The 20,001-nt window shown below is 47.7% G+C and overlaps 1 protein-coding gene across 4 annotated transcripts in view; it reads right to left on the reverse strand.

Moving 5' to 3' along the window:
• Positions 1-20,001, reverse strand: part of LOC142892430 (RNA binding protein fox-1 homolog 2-like) — a 54,839-nt gene that overhangs the window by 3,304 nt on the left and 31,534 nt on the right. Inside the window, exons 7-12 of one of the 4 annotated variants that reach the window (XR_012927421.1) lie at positions 12,270-12,357; positions 11,396-11,455; positions 4,672-4,822; positions 3,670-3,712; positions 3,090-3,132; positions 703-809 (exon numbers count right to left, since the gene is read on the reverse strand). Coding sequence is in view for 3 of the 4 variants with exons in the window: in XM_076032614.1 (XP_075888729.1) it covers positions 703-809; positions 3,090-3,132; positions 4,672-4,822; positions 11,396-11,455; positions 12,270-12,357 (449 nt within the window). In the remaining variant the exon portion in view is untranslated. The remainder of the gene's footprint in view (positions 1-702; positions 810-3,089; positions 3,133-3,669; positions 3,713-4,671; positions 4,823-11,395; positions 11,456-12,269; positions 12,358-20,001) is intronic. The other 3 variants (XM_076032615.1, XM_076032614.1, XM_076032613.1) reach the window with 3 other exon arrangements.

A 20,001-nucleotide genomic window follows, 5' to 3' on the forward strand; every position in this document is an offset into this window, starting at 1 on the left:
TCATTTCATCAAGTACTCAAAGAGAAAAACAAACAAAATGTAAAGAAACAAACAAACAAACGCAAACGTAATTCTCGTAAAATCTCGCGAGAATTTAAGAGAATTACGTCCCGCGAGATGAGATTTTACGAGAATTACGGCTTATGAATGAAATGAAAAGCGTCTTATGGATAAAGTTTCATCGACTCATCGTTTCACAACAACAAAAAAGCCGCGGTTAGTGTCGTCCTCTCTACGCCAGTGATGTGCAGGTGGTCACTGTGGGTCACCTAGCTAGCTTTTCTCTAGCAGGTGTCTGCACCTTCCACACTGACCAGTGGAATGGAATGACGATGCAGCAGTGTGTTGTGTGGCATTAGCGTGCCATTCGTTATGTTTTACTGGTATCCATTGCTAATTAATTTAATCGGCTGTTCCTTGACTGTAGTCTTTAGAGACCTGTGACACCTATGCATGGAAGGAAGGCACTTTTAAATTTTGTTGTACTTAATTGTGATTACATACATGCATTATAAATAGAATGAGAATTCCATTCAATTCAATTCAATTCAATTCATCACTGCCTGCACTAAGCCTTCGTTTTAACTCTTCCTCTTTGTGTCCAAAGTGTCGGCGGGACATTTTTCCTTCTCTCTCTTTCTTTCATCTCCTGTAATGCGTGTTGTGCAGTGACGCGTGCTCCTCGTCCTGCCGTGACCTCACCTGTCGCTGTAGGCGGCGGCGGCTGCGGTTGCTCCAGTTACGGCAGCGGGCTGAGCGTAGCGGTAGGCAGCGGCAGCGGCGGCAGCAGCAGCAGCAGGGTAGCCTCCCTACACACACACACACACGGATACAGGCAGACACACACACACACACACACACACACACACAAGAGGTAAGCGACGAGCCCTTGAGGCATCTGCAACAAGGTGTGACCAGGAGAGATGAAGAGCACTTTCATCTTTAATAGAATTTCACACGTGTGTTAATGCAAGCAAACCACTTTAGAGATGTAATCTTGGCTGTCACTCGGAAATTATGCAACTACTTAATGCCTCTTGTTTGGAATATAAGTGAATGCAAATTTAGAACCTGTTGTGGATACGCGCTGACGTTCAACAGTCTGGGCTCGCAGACTCATTTCTGCACCGGACTCCATTATAAGCAAATGTCATGGACAAGTCCACTGGGATGCTCTGAGAGACCATTACCAGCGCAGGACAATCAGTCAGGATGTGCTGAACACTTTATGGGATGGCTTTGACAGTTGTTGCCTTGAAGATCTAATTGAATGTGATTTTAGAGCAGTGTGCAATACGCAGCCCTCGTCACAGAAGCCGGTTGCTGTGAAATGCAAACATTTCTAAAGCAAAGCTTTGCATTATAAATCAGACTTAAGTTGTTTGTGCCACGCCATCAAAGGGTGAACAAAGCAGCTAACCAACTAAACCTACTAACAGTGTGATCACACTGAATTTTGCACTCTTGGAGTTCTCTCAGTCACTTTTAATGAGACATGGGAAACGGTTTTCCTTAAAGTGTTCCGACACATTCAGCAGATCCTGAGTGATTTCCGTGCGCTCACAATGACGACGGCAGCGCATTCAAGATTTCATAAAAGTGGCTGTAATGGAGTTCAATGCAGTAATGAGTCGGTGACTTTTGAACAGCGGCGCACGTGCACACGGTCGCGGGTGAGATGTAGTACAAAGCACGTTTCACGAGGGGCGGAGTCAAGGATGCAGGACGGAGGCCATTAATCAGTGAGACAGAGCAGTCGCTGGTTAGACTGTATTATCATTATCAAGGGTGGTGGTGGTGGGGGGGGGGGCAGACTGGGGGTGCTGAATGCTGAAGGAGCTGCGGTGCGTGTGTGTGTGTGTGTGTGTGTGTGTGTGTGTGTGTCCTGCTTGTGGTCGACTATCAATGCGCGCTATCGGCGAGACTGTGGACGGATTAAAGAGGAAGAAAAGAGAGCGAGGTGGAGGCAAAAAAGACTGGGAGGGAAAAAAATAAAGAAGAAGTCGCACACACAAACACACCCACACAAGCCTGGGACCGAGTGAACAAAATAAAAAAAATAAATAAAAAAATCATCTCGGCATGCAACGACCCACAAATCAAAGTTCAACACAACACCACTGCTTCAGGGCCCGAGCCCAGCAGAGCCTGGAGGAGCGGAGCAGAGCAGAGCAGAGCAGAGCAGGACCCCCCCCACCTCCACCACCACCACACACCCATCCTGAGTGTGCAGGTGGAGGAAGAAGGAGGAGAGTGTGGGGGTTGGGGGGGGGGAATAAAACAGAGGTCGTTAAAGGAAGTGAGGAGAGAGAGAAGCCATCTGGGTGAGTGTAGGAGGGCAGCACTGACACACGGTAGGTCTGCATGCAGCAGCTGATTGGACACATGCTCCCAGGTTCATCCCAGCAAGTGGGGGGTCGGGGCGGTGGGGTGTGTGGGGTGGGGGGTCGCACTGTTAATTCAGGAAGAGACCGTGCTCTCAACTTGAAGCAGCGTTTTTTTTCCGCACACACTGAGACCAGCGGAAATGCACCTGCGCTGCGGTCCAGTGACAGGGGAGACCTGCTACTGGTTCCAATGCAAGTAGTGCGGTGGCAGCAGCTCATTTGACAGAGGCGCTCTGAAAATTGCAGGGTTTGTTTTTTTTTTTTTTTTTGCTCCGTCTTTTACGGCGGTAGCTGGTTCACCAAAGCGAGAATGGGTGTGTTTTGGGTTTTCTGAGCACACAAGAGAGACCAGGCTCTCCTTTGAACAACGCGGTATGCCAAAAAAAAAAACAACAACAACAAAAAGAAACACAGGACACACTGAAAGAAATGTAGTAGTTTAGTAGAACACGAACAAAGCCCCCTTTTCCCCCCCGATCGGAAAAATACACATCTCAGGAAGTTAGTAGGGGGAGGGGGGGGGGGGCAAAACAAAACAAAACTTCAAAGCAGTGGTGATTTATTTTTATTTTTTTTTAAAAACTAAAGGAGACATTTTCCAGATTAGAGTCAGAGATGATTGATAAGAATCGGAGGAGGTAGTACAGTAAAAAAAATAAATAAACAATGCACACGGTTGGTTGGCCGGTGAGGTGACCCTACCTGAGGCAATCTGGGACTAAGGACTGAGTCCTGAAACACTAATCTATAGAGAGAACAGAGACAACCTGGTCAACCCGGGTACACACACACACACACATACACACACACATACACACACACTTTCTTGTCCATGCACGCAAAGGTTTGTGCACCTGCCCACAGAGCAGCCCTTGACAGCGGTGTCTTATCGAATGACGGACTTGTGCAATTTCAAGGATTTTAATGTCCGCAAGCCGTTTTGGAAACTTTTAGGAGAGGTTAAGAAAAAAACAAAACAACAACAAACCCCCCCAACCCCCTCTCCCTCTCTCCCGAGGCTGGATTCCACCATCGCCATCGTCATTATATGTGTCCCGGCAACAAATTTGCGGGCAGCTCTGTGCGGTGCAACACCGGACACAACATGCAGAATCACTCCCAGAGGACCAACAAAAAAAAAAAAGAAGAAGAAGAAGAAGAAGAAGAAGAAAAAGAGCAAGTGGCGAGAGGAAGCCGTGGCGGGTGGGGGAGGAGTGGGGGTGGGGTGGGGTGGGGCTGTGGGGTGTGAGAGTGTCGGACGGGGCTTCGGAGTTTTACTTACATACAAGTCCGCAGCGCCGTAAAACCCATCCTGATACACCACACTGAGAGGAGCAGAGCAGAGCAGCAGAGAGGGGAGGGGGAGGAGCCGCCGAGGAGGAGGAGGAGGAGTGGGGGGGAGGGGGGAGGAGGAGGAGGAGGGGGGGAGGTGGCGAACACAGTGGTGCACAGGCCCAAAAAAATAAAATAAATAAACCACAGTGCATCAAAGGTCACAACACGGCAAAACACAAGAGGGGGAGAGAGAGAGAGAGGGAGAGAGAGAGTGGGAGAGAGAGAGAGAGAGGGAGAGAATGAGTAGTTATTTCACACCCATGCAGCATGCAGAGGAAATGCAGCTTCCAATTTAGGCTCCACCACTGGAGAAACCTAACAAATGAACGAGTGAATAAGCAAACAGTCGCAGGCTGAGGCCGCTCGGTCCGACTGTTACATCACTTTTTATTCATCTCGCTTTATATTAATGGAGAGCCGTAGCTGTTCAGTGGAACACACATGGAGAGCCCATTTCCTGCTGGAAGCCCCTCCCCCCACCCACCACCACCCTCTCATCCCCCCCCCCCCCCCCTGTATTTCATCTTCTTTGGCTTTTCTCATGCAGCGCCAGCGCAGTGGAGCAGCCCGCCAGGCTTTCCAGGCCGCAGCGAGGGATCGGGCTGCGACCTGAGTGTCACAGCCAATCATCTGCAGCGGAGCCGCCGGCCGCCGCCAGCGCTGGCGAATGCTGAGGGGAGCGCAAAATACACAAATTGCGGCAGTTATCTGCGCGTGCGCGTGTCTATTGTGTCTATTGCAATGAAGCCTCCATGTCATCACTTGCTGAACTGACTGCGCCGAGCATGAAATGACAGCCGGGTTAAACGCGCTCAAAAGGCAATTTGGGGAACTGGGGTGGGGGGGCTGGGGTCCCTGAACGCAGCGGCCGATCTCGGCTTCCCGCTCTCTTTCCTGTCGTTTTTTTCCCCCATGAAAAGTGCCACCTGACGGTGGCGCTCTGTCTCACCCGGGGTAGGTGGGGATGGCGGGCTGCGGCACGGCAGCCCGCACCGCGCTGTAGACGGCCCGGCCCCGCCCCCTGAGGTGGGCGCCGCGGAACGCCGCCGCCGCCGCCGTGGTCGCTGCCGCCGCCGCAGACGGGTAGGGGAACCCTGGAACTGACGGAGGGAAGAAGAAGAAGAAGAAGAAGAAGATTTTTTTTTGATTTTTGAAAAATAACATTTATTTGCCGCTCTCATTTCCAATCAATCAATCAAAACACATAAATAAATAAATAAATAAATAAATAATTTTCTTGTTGTTTTTTTACACAAGCACGTTGCTAAAAAATAGTTCCCCCTCTGTCACTGCACACAATGCACTGTTAAAAGTCCACATGTCACAAAAAAAACCCAAGTCCCCTGCCCTCCTGTAAAACATAAAATCAATGCGCAGCCTGGACTGGATGAGTTTTTTGCAGATGACAGAGGGGTCGACCTCTGCCCCATCAACTATCTTTCTCTTACGGCTCAACCACACCCCCAACTTAGCCTGGCTTAAAACAAAGTTTAAAACCTGGCCTTTCCTCTTGTTCTGGCGACTGTAGTTAAAACCAAAGATAAAAGAGTGTTTGTTAAAAACCTCCTGGCATTGGATAAAAACTCTATCTAAAAAACCAAACACGGACGACAGACGCTCACACAGATAAAAACAATGAAAAACAGTCTCTCTCTCTGTGCAGAAGGGACAGGTGTCCTCCACCGCTGGGTTCATCATGCTGATAAAAGCGTTCACGGCTACGACGCCGTGGAGGACGCGCCACTGAATGTCTCCATGTTTTTTGGCCACTGGGGCTTTGTAGAGAGTTATCCACGCGGGCTTATTTCCATAGTTCAAGTATTTCCTCCACGGCGTATCCCAACGTCCATCTAATTTGTGTTTGTGCAAAGTTTTCACCATTGTTTGATAGAGTTTTTTTCCCGTCGCGACCTCCAGGGGAACTGCTGGACAGTCTTCCAGCAGAGGGCCGCTGCAGTCGTCCAAGTCTGGGAGCAGGCCGACATGGGGGAAGCTGTCCTCTGGGTCAGGGGTCAGGGAACCTCTGTCATGCAAGCTGAGGAGGGAGTGCTCATGACCGGACAGCCTTCTACTCCAATGGTCCAGCAGCTGCTTGACAACCCTTTGGGATTTTAGTCCCAGCGTAGAGGCCAATGGGGCGGGGTCTTCCAATCCAGGACCAGTCAGCTCCACCACCTTGCCCAACGTCATGACCCCTGCAGCTCGGAGGGCCTTGGAGAGAGTCACTCCCCCCCAGCTAGGGTAGTCCAGCAGGGTTCCCTGAAGGACCGGTTCCTGCAAGAGCCAGTACAAAGAGTCGGCCTGCTCCGCCCTCTGCTTCTTCAGGAGGTTCCAAACGTTAAAAACACTCCGATAAAAACAAGGCAGAGAAACTGTGCTCATGCGAGTCGTGTCCATTAAAAACAAACTAAAATCCAGGCCCAAAAAATTAAAACGCTGCAGGATGCACCGGGCTAATGGTCTCCACAGAACATCCTTGGGGCCAGTCAGGAGCCTCTGAATAAACTGGAGTCTGAAGGCAGAGCCCCTGCTGGCCAGATGAACCAAACCCTGTCCTCCCTCTTCTTTGGGGAGGAAAAGGATGCTCTGTGGAACCCAGTGCTTCCTGCCCCCCCAAAAGAAATCAATTAAAAGCCGCTGTATCTCTGCCAGGAGAGAGGCTGGAGGATCTAAAACCATTAGTCTGTGCCACAAGGAGGACGAGACCAAGTTGTTGACGATGAGGGTTCTGCCTCTGTAGGACATTTTAGGCAGCAGCCACTTCCACCGTCCTAGCCTCCCCCTCACCGTCTCCAACACATTGTCCCAGTTCTTATTGTTGTGGGTCTCGTCCCCCAAGTAGATGCCCAGATATTTAAAACCGCCAGTCTTCCACTGCAGCCCACCGGGCAACTTGAGCCTACTCCTCAGCCCCTCTCCCACCATAAGAGCCTCACTCTTCCCCCAGTTAACACGTGAAGAAGAAATAAAACCAAACTCTGTTAAAAGATTTTCTAAAACACTGATGTCATTTTGCGAGTTGATTAAAACCACCAAGTCATCAGCGTACACAGACAGTTTAAAAGACACGCAACACTGAGGGAGACACACACCACTTAAACTCTCCCTTAATTTGTGGAGTAGAGGCTCTATGGACAGAGAGTACAGCATCCCTGAGAGAGAGCAGCCCTGCCTCACCCCCCTCTGAACGTCGAAGGGGGCACTCAGACCACCGTTGACCTTGAGAACACTCTCAATGCCACAATAGAGCACCCGGATCATGGCTATAAAGTCAGGATTGAATCCAAAGGCACCCATGGTCTGCCACAGGTACTGGTGTTCAACCCTGTCAAAAGCCTTTTCCTGGTCTATGGAAATAAGACCAGTCTCAAGAGCCAATGAACTGGAGAGGTCCAAAAAATCCCGAATTAAAGTGACATTGTCACTTATGAGCCTGCCCGGCACGCAGTAGGTCTGGTCAGGGTGGATGATGGACGACATCACCTCTCGCAGCCTAAGGGCCAGAGCTTTGGACAGGATTTTGTAATCCGTGCACAGCAAGGACACCGGCCTCCAGTTCCTGATGTCCTGCAGGTCTCCCTTCTTTGGCAGTAAGGTGATGACGGCCCTCCTACAGCTCACTGGGAGTTTTCCCTGTTTGATGCTGTCGTTGATTGTCAGGAGAAGGTCTGGTCCGATGACCGGCCAGAAGGACTTATAAAAGTCCACAGGAAGGCCGTCAATGCCAGGAGCTTTTCCACACTGCAGGCTCCCCAGGGCGGCTTCCAGCTCCATGAGCGTCAGTGGAGCCGCCAACTGGGGGCTTTGCTCCTGGCTCACCTGAGGGAGACCGCTGAGGAAGTTGCTGTGCGCCTCCGGATTACTCGACCACTCGCTCTTATAGAGGTCTCTGTAGAAACCGGCAGCATATTTCCTAATCCCAGAAGAATCCGAAATTTCGGAACAGCTACCCGCGCGTAAAGAATGAATGATCTTCCTTTGTCCATTTTTCTTCTCCAGCCCAAAGAAAAACTGAGAGGGAGCATCCATCTGCGAGATGTTCATAAACCGCGACCTGACCAGCGCCCCCTGCGCAGAAACCCCGAGCAGGTTGGCTAACGCCGATTGTTTGGACTTGAGGGAATCTAAATGCCCTCGATTTCCTGTAGAAACAGCTAAGGACTGTAACTCCTCTACCTGTCTCTCCAGATCCCTTACGGTCCGGGTTAACTCACCTGTGGCAAAGCGAGTGAAGCTCTGGCAAAGTTGTTGGGTCTGAGTTTTCCCAAAATCCCACCATTGTTGGATGGTGGGGAAATTGGGTCTGCTCTCTCTGTGGGATAACCAAAAAAACTTAAAAGCAGTTTTAAAAGCCTGGTCATTTAAAAGAGCTGTGTTAAAATGCCAATAGGCACTATTTAAACGAATATTCTGAATAAAAATGGAACAGGACACAAGACAATGATCGCTAAAACCAACAGGCTGGATTAAACACCTTTTAAAAATATTTAAAAGGTGATTAAAACAGTAAAAACGATCAAGTCTGGCAAGGGATAAAAAATTTTCTTTGGTATGGCTCCAAGTGTACCGTCGTCTGTTTTGATTAAAAACTCTCCACAGGTCAGACAGCTCGTGATCTTTGATGAGCTGTCTGAGCCTGTGAGACGACCCAGGGTGTGGCTCAGGATGATTCCTGTCTAGTGCGGGATCTTCAGTGCAATTAAAATCGCCGCCTAAAAACATAAAATCATCATGGCAGGTTTTAAGAACATCATCAAGCTTTTTTAAAAATGTAAGTCTCTCCAACCCTCTGGTTGGAGCATAGACATTTAAAAACACTAATTTTACATTTTCATAAAAAGCTATAACCTTTAGTAAAAACCCTGGAATGATATTTTCAACACTAAAAGAAGCCGGTAAAAAATTCTGAGCCAATAAAATCCCAACCCCACCGCTGGCACTGGAATTATGGCTCAGAATCACCTCCCCTTTAAAATCCCTCTTCCAGTCACTGACAATATCGTCAGTGCTGTGTGTCTCCTGAAGAAACAATACATTTAATCTTTTTAACTCCATCAATTTAAAAAGAGCAGCTCTTTTAAAATCAGCCCGGGCTCCATTCATGTTTAAACTCCCCATGTTAAAATCACACATGAATGGATAAAAAAATAAAAACTCAGTAAAACAACACACCAGTGGTGGCACAAAGATCAATAAAAATAAATTAAACATCAATTTCCCCCTTGTTTAACTCTTCTCTGGCCTTTCCTATGTGCTTTCTGAGTCTGTATACTTCCTGGTCAGTGAGCACTTCTCCAAACTTCCTCGTGAGGGGTTTGGCGGAGTTGATGAACCGCCTAAGGTCCGAGAAGTGCTCCCATACTGACGTTTGTCTCACCCCTTTCGTGTCTTCAAGGAATTTTTTCAGCAGTGCAACCGAGTAAGGTGCATCGGTGTCTTCTTGAGTTAAAACAAAGTCGCTCTCAACACTCGTGGCTGTCTTTCTATTTTTTGCTTTTTCTTTTACGAGTTCAGTTAATTTTCTCTTTTGTGACAGTTTCAACATTTCATCATCATCATCGGACATTGCTTCATCGTCATACTCAGACATGTCTAAGGTGTCTACAGTTGCTTTGTTCTTTTCTTTCTTCGTTTTCTTTTTTTCGATTCCATAAAGTGACAAGGGGGGGTCCCCCTTATCAGGGGGAGGCACAGATATTGGGGACGCCTCGGGGACCCCAATCACCGACGGCACCGGGTCGAACTGAGCCGACAACCCCGCCGGCACCGGGTCTTCCGGAGCCGACGGACCGGCCGCCACCGTATCCAACGGTGCCGCCGGACCCGCCGACTCTAGGGGCGGCGACGCCACCTCGGCCGCCGCCACCGCCGCCTCAGGAGGGGGGGTCCCGCCTGAGGCGGATGCCTTCCGCTCCGGGCAGGAGCGAACCAAGTGCCCCTCGGCACCGCACCCAAAACACTTCATATGTTCAGTAGTGACAAAAACCATGTACGGAAAGTTGTCGATTTTGAACGTACAGGATAGGTTTAAGTCACTTGTCGTGTCTTTAAGCACCATGTACACCTGTCTCCGGTGACACACAACATGCTTGAGCTGCGGTGACTTGCAGCCTAAAGACATCATTTTTATTGGTGAAACGAGTTGGCCAAATCGCGACAGCTCTTTGGCCAGTGCCTCGTTTTTAATGAACGGTGGAGCATTGGAGATCAGTACCTTCTTGGCGGGGCTCACGAGGGGGAGAACGGGAGTGAAAGTGTCACCGATCACAACACCGCTCTCGACCACCTTGCTTACCTTGTCGGTGTCGTCAAGGAAGATAACGATCGCTCCATTCATTCGGGATGCAGACTTAACGCTGCTGTATCCCACCACCTTTCCAACGGCCAGACCCGCCTGTTCCACCGAGCACTCAACTGCCGGCACCAGTTTGATGGCGTGCCGGCGAGTGAGACGCTCGAACTCGGTAGCCGGCGTTTCAGCTACCGGCATGCTGGCTGCTGGCTACCGGCTACGCCGGTCCTCCACCCAACCACCAACACAAAAAAAAACGATCTACTTACAAAACTAACACGAATTGATAAATGAAAAACTAACGCACATATATATCAAAAAAAAAGATGGAAAAAAATGAACAAAAACAGCGAAAAAACGCTCAAAGTTTTGCACTTCTCCCTCTCTCGTCAACTCCGCCACTCCTCACAGAAGAAGAAGAAGAAGAAGAAGAAGAAGAAAGGATCAAAAGGCAGCTGAGGCAGACAGGAAACTGATCGGAACCTTGAAGAGCGGAAGGAATTCAAGTGGATGGAGGGGTGGGGGTGGGGGGGGGGGGGTGAGCAGTGTGTCAAATACAAGGGGGTCAGGAGGGGTTCAGACCCCCGCAATATGGCTTTGATCCTTTGAAAGCTTCAAAGCCAAACCTTAAGGGGGTCCAATACTTTTCAAAAAGCTAAAAAGGTCATATTTTATTGGCATTAATGGTCTATGTATATATATATATATATATATATATATATATATATATATATATATGTATATATATATATATATATATATATATGTATATATATATATATATATATATATATGTATATATATATATATATATATATATATATATATATGTATATATTATATATATATACATACATAGACCACAATGTATCGCCACAAACAATATTATTATCGTCAATGTGGTTATTGAGAGCGACCTCCCAGTAATATAATAATACAGCATAATAATGCAAATGGATCTATTCGCAAAAGCGACTTTACTGCTCAAGAATAATAGTGAAATGAAAAACCTGAAGAATAAAATGTAAACATCCTAAAGGAAGAGAAACATAAAACAACATAAAACAATAAACCAGACTCTGTCTGTGCAAAAAAAAAGAAGAAGAAGAAAAAAAGCACTGTAATGAAAGACAAACATAATAAATTGCAATAAATGTTAATAAAAACTGCACTTCAGTGAGCATTTAACATTAGGAACGGGAGAAGAGTCCTAGTGTTTGTACGTCTTAGTACGTAGTACAACTGTATGATACAATCAAATACAATTGATGTATTGATTATGGTGACGGGCCTACGTGCAATACTAGAAACTAAACTCTGAGATTGCGATTCAAAGTCCTAGGTTGAAAGTGGAAAGAAAGAGATGAGAGCGGCGGCTCACCTGCGTAAATCTCTGGTCCGTACACGGCCCCCATCATCGGACTCAATTTCCATCCTGCTGCCGCTGCTGCTGCTGACAAAGGAAAGAAATAAAACGGGGCAAATCACATTAACATGGGTACATCCTGGCACCTGCATAAAACCTACACACCAAGAAACAGCACTGGAGTGAAGGAGAAACCTTTTCTTTTTAATGCTAAACGCTAATTATTACGCCGGCTAACACTGACAGCGAAGACATCGTCGACGTTTTGAAAATAATGTGGGACCACAGCAGGAAATTAGAATCTCGCTAAATCTGCCGCAATCATCTTTGTGTTTCTCGCACGCTGCATTGTCAATAAAAGCGTTAAAAACAAATGAGTCCTGTGTAAATACGCACTGGCAACAAAAAAAACAACAAAAAACACTACAATGCACCGGAACATGTAAGCCAGGGAGGTTTTTAGTTTGTGTATTTCTGATTTCTTCTGCCCGTAAAGGCATCACGTGTTATTATTACAGTCGTCTGTGTGCAGGCAAACAGGCTCGTGGGAGGCGGATCTTCTTACTTTATTTGGGCAAATACTGGGATTTTTTAGTAGCAGTGTCTTCCACAGCTGGACTGCCTGTCTGTTCCTTCAGTCTCTTTGTCTCAAACCTGTTTACTAGCTAGACCAGCACCAGCACCAGCTAGACCAGCACCAGCTAGACCAGCACTAGCTAGACCAGCTGGAGGAGCTCTATCATAGATTATATTTAATTATGATGAAACAATACCTAGATTACACTTGATAACTTGCAACCCCCCCCCCCCCCCCCCTCTAGTGGCCACTGGCGAACCCTCACTTTAAATAGCGGGTTCCCTGCTACTTCTAAAATGCTGTGGTGGTTACCATAGGGCAGCGTGCTGAGAGCCTCTCCGTTGGGGTAGGGGCTGACCATCTTCTTGTTAGTCATCACCCTGGCCGTGGCGTTGTTCACCTGGGGGAGGGAGAAGCACACGGCTCAAACTCAAGCCTGACTGAGCAACAAGGCAAACACACTCTCTCTCACTCTCTCACTCTCTCTGCTACTGGCTGTGTTTGCGTCTGACTCAAGCGTCTGTGTTCGCTCGCCGCTATTGTGTGAACATAAGCCAGATTTTTTTTTTCTTTTCTTTTTCTGTTTGCGAAAGAGTGTTTGAGGGGACAGCTCGCCCTGACATCTCACTTATTGCCTTTTTATTTTCTCTTGCCTGCGGCGCTGCGGATGTGTGCAAGGCACCTTTGGTCGAGATGTAGGGCGGCAGAGATGTCTGCGGTCTTGCTTTTACAGTCAAAAAAAATAATAATCCAAATTTGTTCAGAAGCCAAGAAGGTCCATTGATTAACGGGACCAAAAGGAAAGAAGGATGCGTTTGATATAAAAGAATATTTCTGACGGGAGCTGGAGACCATTTATTTTGAAGGTGTCAGCTTTAAAAAGATTGAAGAGCCAATCTTAAGCATCTAGATTCCAGCCAGACGTAAGTTACTCAGCGGTGTTACGATGCTGTGGGTTTTTTTTTTTTTCTGGGTAAGAATCAGGATCATGAACGCTGTGTTGCACAGCGGTGATCCTGTGGTTGCTGCGCTGCTGCTGCTGTGATTCTGCTGCTCCGACACTGGGACCAATGGGGACGCAGCGAAAGGCACGATTTCTTTTCTTTTTTTTTTTTCTTTTATCACCAGAGGAGCGTGTTTGTGCGTCTGTGCACGCGCGCGTGTCTGTGTGTGGAACGTGCGCCGGCTGACATTTTCAGCGAAGTGGAGGGTTTTAGCCCGAGATGGCTGATAATCTGCTCTGCGAGCTTCAAAGACCGCCACTCCAGCCCCATCTTTCTTTGATGGGCTTTCGGGGGAAGGAGATGGCGGCTGTCGGTAATCACCACCACTGTCCTGGGTCCTGCTGATAAAACGCTGACATCTGACTGCCGTTGTGAAATACAAATTAGTGCTCTTCGGGCGGCCCGACGGCGCGCCCGGAGGACCGGAGTGCTCGCGCTCACATCCACAGGCCCATTAATGCCTGAGCTGCCACTCACTCACTGGCTTCTGTCCTTTATCTGAAAGGCCTCATCTTTCCCTCACTGCCCACCGGCGTCGTGGGGTGTGAATTAGGCAAAAATGAATCAAATTAAAGGGGTGGTTCACAATTTGGGACGCAGGACCTCGTTTCCAAGATAGCCAGCGAGCTTATCCGTCAGTGCGGACCCTTTCAACATGCTTCATTCAGTCCATCTGCTGCAGTTTAGCAGAGTTTGCCGGTGCTAGGCTAGCGCAAGTCAATGCTTTCTGCTAGCCTTGCCAGGAAAAAAAACAATCCGATCCGCTCAGCGGGAATTTTTGCTTTTCTCTGGTTAGTCACGGAGAAGACTTTTACTCCTAACAACTCAGACGTTTGAAAGTCTAGCGCAGGGGTGTCAAACATACGGCCCGCGGGCCGGATCGGGCCCGCAAGCTGTTTTTTTCTGGCCCGCGAGATGATTTTGCAAAATATAAAAACTGCAATTTCTCAATGAGAGAAAGTGCCGTTCTGAATGTGTCCACTTGGTGTCGCAATGCTTCGCAAAGGAACTCAATACTGGAGCTCAGCAAACCGGAACAAGTACAGCCACTCACGTCTCCTATTTACCCCAGAACGAACTCCTATTGGCTGCCCTCATTGCCTCAGAACGTCTCCTATTGGCTACCCTCATTGCCCCAGAACGTGTCCTATTGGCTGCCTTCATTGCCCCAGAACGTCTCCTATTGGCTGCCCTCATTACCCCAGAACGTCTCCTATTGGCTGCCCTCATTGCCCCAGAACGTCTCCTATTGGCTGCCCTCATTGCCCCAGAATGTCTCCTATTGGCTGCCCTCAGTGCCCCACAATGTCTCTGTCGAAACAGACAAAGTTGATGCGGTGCAGTGTTGCCAACTCGGCGACGTTCTCGCTTACATCTGCCGACTTTCCAACTCCCCATGGTGACGTTCTGACTAGCGTGACTAGCGACAACTCTAGCAACTTTTCCTGGTGGCATTGCGTTGCGATGAAGTGCAAATTGTCAATAATGCGAATTAGACGATGGCGTCATCTGGCGACTTTCAGGACAGCCAATAGCGGCTTTCCTTACTGAGGAGTTGGCAACACTGATGCAGAGTGCAGAGCGCTGAAATAACACAAACAAAGTAAAACAAAGAAAACAACTGGAAGTTGTTGTTATTTGTACGTTATTATTACCATACCATGGTTTTACCGCTCTGGCCCGCTTGGGAATAGATTCTCCTCCATGTGGCCCGTGAACCAAAATGAGTTTGACACCCCTGGTCTGGCGGTATGATGTAATTTCCCTACGTGTACTGTTGAGTGGGTAGGATTGTTTTTGGCAAGCTAGCAGAAACTGTTGACTCGTGCTAGCCTAGCACCAGTTAATTCCGCTAAACTAGAAGGACTGGATGAGATTTGCCGGAAACGGCCTGGGCTGGGCTCACTTGGACATGATGCTCGACGCCCAAAATTCTGAACTTTAACGTCACATTCAGTTCCGTTTCACAGAGTTTGTCCAAACTTCAGTTGTGCAAGTAAAGAATTTCTCCCGTTGACGTGTGAGTGTTGGCATGTGAATGCATTCCAGCTGTTTTGCCGTCAACTAAATCATTTCAGAAAAACAGAAACACATGCAAATCAACAGCATACGGAAGGCAAATCTTGGAGAATCTACAATTACTGAACGATTGAACCTGAACTTCTCATGCCCTCCCTGAACAATAGAAGGGGGGGAAAAAATTCACATCTCCATATGAAACCAAACTTGTGGGGTTTACGTACCTAAATTTAAAAAAAAAATAATAATACAAGGGGTAGAAAGAGGGAGTGCAAAAACATTTCTTGGACAAAATTAATAATTATATAACACAGAAATTACACACAGCCAAATATGGGCGCTTCACATAACCAAAGAGTGATTAACAAACCAAGAAAAAAATAAACCAAAGCCAATCAGCAAGCGTCGGATGCAGCATAGAGACCATTCAAAACCATCGCAGCACTCCCACATCAAACATGTACAAAGGACAAAGATGGGACGGGTTATGGAGGGGATGCAGCCGAGATGTGAAGAGACAGAGCCAGTCCAGACACAAAAAAGAGAGAGAACGTGAAGTTGATGTGAAGAAGAAAAAAAAAAGTTTAGATGAGCAACACAATAAAAAAAATAAAAACAATAACAATTACATCGAGGAACAAAACATATATCCCAGGGTGCATCATTCAAATAAAGCAATTAGATTTGGTGACCATTCTCCTGGAAATCTCATTTCATGTGGGGGGGTGGGGGGTGGGGGAGGAGGGGGCGGGAGTTGATAAACAGAGCACCAAAGGATGAAAGGAAGAGAAAGAGCAGAGTGAAAGAGAGGGAGAGAAATCCTCATTCCCAAAAAAAAAGGAGAAAGAGACTAAATCAACATGAAACACTACACCAGGCATTAGAACTGCGTGTCACAAAACTGAGACCAGTACACTGCATACTACTACTACTACTACTACTACAACTACTAGTACACAAACAGTTCAGTACAATCAAACCAAACCAACAAAAAAAAAAAGAAGAGGAAAACAAAATGGCAGCATAAGTAGAAGGACCGAAATGAATAGTAAGGTAAACCCCATACTGGTTCAGAAATGCATATGGTTAACACTCTACACAGGGTGTTTGGATACGGAGGCACTGCGGAGGCGAAGGGGAACTAGTTGGCCATTTTTATATTCATCAGAAAAAGCCCACGCCCCCCCCCAAAAAAAAAAAATTAATACGCACCCAGTTTGGCTTTAGCCAGGCAAAGAAGCATTTTGTTTGCAACAGTTTGCAGATTTTGGCCTATAACTTAAGAAGCTGAGGGGGAAAACAAATAAATGACGAGAGTTACTATAAAGTCACTCTGCGCAGCTTGTCTGCACACTCTGAAGTGTGCAGGAAGTGGCCCTGTCCTGTCGACCAATCGCTGCAAAGCTCAAAGGACCATTAGAGTGACTGGCGTAAAAATTCAGCGATTCAGATCATCTTAAAATTCCCAATTTCAAGAGAGAACTCTTCGATTCTTTCAGTTGGTAAACACACCGCTGTTATTTGACTTAAAAAAAAAGAAAAAAGCTTTAAATAATGCAGCGTTTTGCGCATTAAAAAGATTTGAAATAAAGATCGACGAAACAATGAAAGGACAAAGATTAATGACTGAAAGGGGCCTTGAGCCCTGCTCAGTCAAAGCATTAGTGGGCAGCGGCAGGAAGTGGAGGCTTCTTCTTAGGATCTTAAAATCCAGAAAATACTCCCAATCCAATCATAGCAAAAAATAAATAAATTCAATACTACGCACATCCAGTCCATTGGAGCATTAATCAGACAGGTTGTGAAGAGCTGTGTAATTGTAAAAAAAAAAAAAGAAAAAAAAAAGGGGGGAGGGTTTGGGGGGGTTGTGATTGCATTCAGTCATTCCCAGTGAGGTGTTAAAGACGTGGTTGGGGGTTGGAGGAGGAGAGGGTGGGGGGTGGGGGAGGGTGGGGGGGAATTACCACAAGTTAAAAGATTCAATCTGCCGTCAGAGGGAGCGTTTGCCAGTCTGCCTGCTGCGGGACTGCGTGGTGGAACTGTGACAGCAGCAAGCCCTCTGGGCCACCGCACTGATTTGGTTTGCACAGTGTAAAAATGGCTAACTCTAACAAAGCGCTAACTAGCTTCGGAAGTCACGCTACATATGCCCGTATCGAGGGGGGTGGGGGGAGGGGTTGGAGGTGGGGGGGGGGGGGGGTTGGGGGATCAGTTCAGTGATGGACGTTTGTACACAACTTACCGTTGGCGCAGAAACAGCGAGTGGTTACCGTGGAGACTGACAACAACGCACAGAAGTCGTCAAGGAAACAGAAAAAATATAATAAATGAAGGAACAAATAATTCTTGGAACAAAAGAAAGCTAGATAAGCCCCATGATGATTGATTGAAAACAACCCGACAGCAGCAGTGTTACACTGGAGGAGACGAGAGAGAGAGAGAGAGAGAGAGAGAGAGAGAGAGAGAGAGAGTGGAGGAGGGGTCGGGGTGAGGTGGGGTTCAGTGGGAGAGGACGACCTGACCGAGGATCTTCACGACTGTCACGAGGTAGGGGGCGCTCTAGAGAACATGGCGGCACCCCCACCTGTACTGAAAACACAGTAGACTGGACAACGGCTGAGGGAGAAGCCAACCGTCAAGGTCAAATCAAAGGTTAAGCTGCAACGCGGCCCCATTCGTGGGAACTGTACAGTGAAGGGGCCTTTTGTTTTCGGACAGTCTGAGAAAAAAAACTGGCTTGAGCTCTTGTGGTTTTTAATTAGGGCCACGAGGGTGCGAAGTCTGCAAGGAGGGCCGGTCGGCACTCGTTTCCTACTGTTCGCTGCCGACCTTCAAAAGGGACGACGACGTGAGAAATAAAATGACGGAAATGTGGCAACACTCACAGGGCACAAAGAGGCAGACGGAAGGTCGGTGGCACAACACAAATACTCGAGAGAAAATTGCGAGGACTGATCTTTTGTTTGTTTATTTTGTTTTTTTTCTTTCCAGAAAAAAAAAGAAGACCCAAACAAACAAACGATAAAACAAAAACAAAGAGGATGAAGGGACAGGGAGGAGGGGTGGCGGAGTGGACGCACGGCCGAGGACCGAGGGGTCCGACGGGGGGACGAGGGGACGCTGGTGTCCCCACTGCGGAAATTCACCGCAATCACACGTAAATCAAGGCGTCCATTAGTCATGCAATCACAGGAGGTCGGGCTGGATAACACGGTGGGGGGGTGGGAGGGGTATTGGGGTCGGGGGGTGGGGGGAAGGGCGGACGGCATCGACTTCTTCATTCATATTCCTTCTCACACGTTCATGCAACTTAAAACGTAACGTTCCCCATCACTACTTCTCATGCAGAGCATCCCCCTTTGCCACACACACACACACACACACACACACACACACGCACACACGCACACACGCACACGCACACACGCACGCACCCCCCAGATCTGTTTTTGTGCCGCCGACAGTGTTGCTGCGATTACTCCATGAAAGTAATCCACCTGCTGATTACTCTTTAAAAAGTAATCTTTATAATCGATTACTCGCCAACACTGGCCGTCGAACGTCAGACTAAAACTCTGCGCCTTGCAGGAACTGGCCCCCCTAGTGGTCTCCGCAGCAGGTGTGCTGAAGTGAGGTGACGGGCGTTATTTCATAAAGCACTCGTCTTATCCATTCGAAAACAGTGGGGTTGCACTGCTACTACTACAATTGCCCCCTGCTTTAAATTCAAATCAAGGCCACCAACGTTAGACGTGACTTTGGGCAGAGCAAGGCATTGAGGGAAAAGCTCAGTACCACTGGCATTGCGAGTTTTTTTTACTTCAAATCTTTATCTTAATTATTCTTTGACTTCTTTATTTTAATTATTCGTTTTATGAACTGATTGCTGATGACTAATTGTGAAGCTGAGAAACCGAATTTCCTTAGGAATAAATAAAGTACTCTACCTATCTATCTGTCTGTCTGTCTGTCTATATATCTGTCTATTTATCTGTCTATCTATCTATCTATCTATCTATCTGTCTGTCTATTTATCTGTTCATCTATCTATCTGTCTATCTGTCTGTCTATCTATCTGTCTGTCTATCTATTCAGAGAGACATGGCAGAGGCAGAATGATTCACGTGACCAATGGTTTGGGGAGAGCTGAGAAGAGCCGGTGTTGCGTCAGTGTTGGCCAAACTTGTACTACTCTAGCAGGACGACGCGACGCTCTGAGGTGCTTAACAAGGCCCGGGCACACAGGCAGCTGTGATGAGTGACCGGGGGGGAGGGGGAGGTGGGGGGGGGGGGGGGTTCGGTGGGATGGGTTCACAGAGAGAGAGAGAGAGAGAGAGAGAGAGAGCAGGTAGTCAACTGAAGCTGGGCAGCTGGGCCGCTGCTGGCATCAGAACATTTGAGGCCCACGGGACGCTGACTTCTTCACAGCGCAGAGTTTTATTCCGGACAAAGACCAATCAGGTTGGATGTTGAGCGCGGCACTCGTCCCCTCTTCACCAAGCCGGCTGCACACATGCACACCACACACACGCAGCTCGGTGACGAGGCTGCTACCAACCCATCCCAATGGCATGCACCGACAACAGGGACGATCATATCAGCGCTTCAAACAGCAAAACCATTTCATCATTCCGTCCATACTGAAGAGTGGAAACAGACAAAAAAAAAAGAAAAAAGAAAAAAGAAATCTACGGCCTACAAATTTCAGAGAACGACGACCAGGAAAGGCACCCAGGAGGGGAAGTGATTTCATGCTTAGTGAGACATATGCCAGTCATATGTAAACACCCCATCACCAAATCTAATTCAACTGATAACTTGTGGAGATTGACGCATGCAAAAGCAAAACATCCAATCACTGTTTGCGGCGCTGCCTCAGAGGGGCCGCTTGGCGGAGTTAAAACACGAACCATGCACACGACATCGAGCCAACTCATGCTAGCGGTTGCTCCGCTCACATCTGAACGGTGTTTGGAACCAAACGTTAGAAAGCGGCCCTTTATTTCAGAGTTTCTGAAGAA

Source organism: Nelusetta ayraudi, unplaced genomic scaffold (genome assembly GCF_046127955.1).
Source record: "Nelusetta ayraudi isolate G7.1 ecotype Tasmania unplaced genomic scaffold, CSIRO-AGI_Nayr_v1 ptg000034l, whole genome shotgun sequence".
NCBI lineage: Eukaryota > Metazoa > Chordata > Actinopteri > Tetraodontiformes > Monacanthidae > Nelusetta > Nelusetta ayraudi.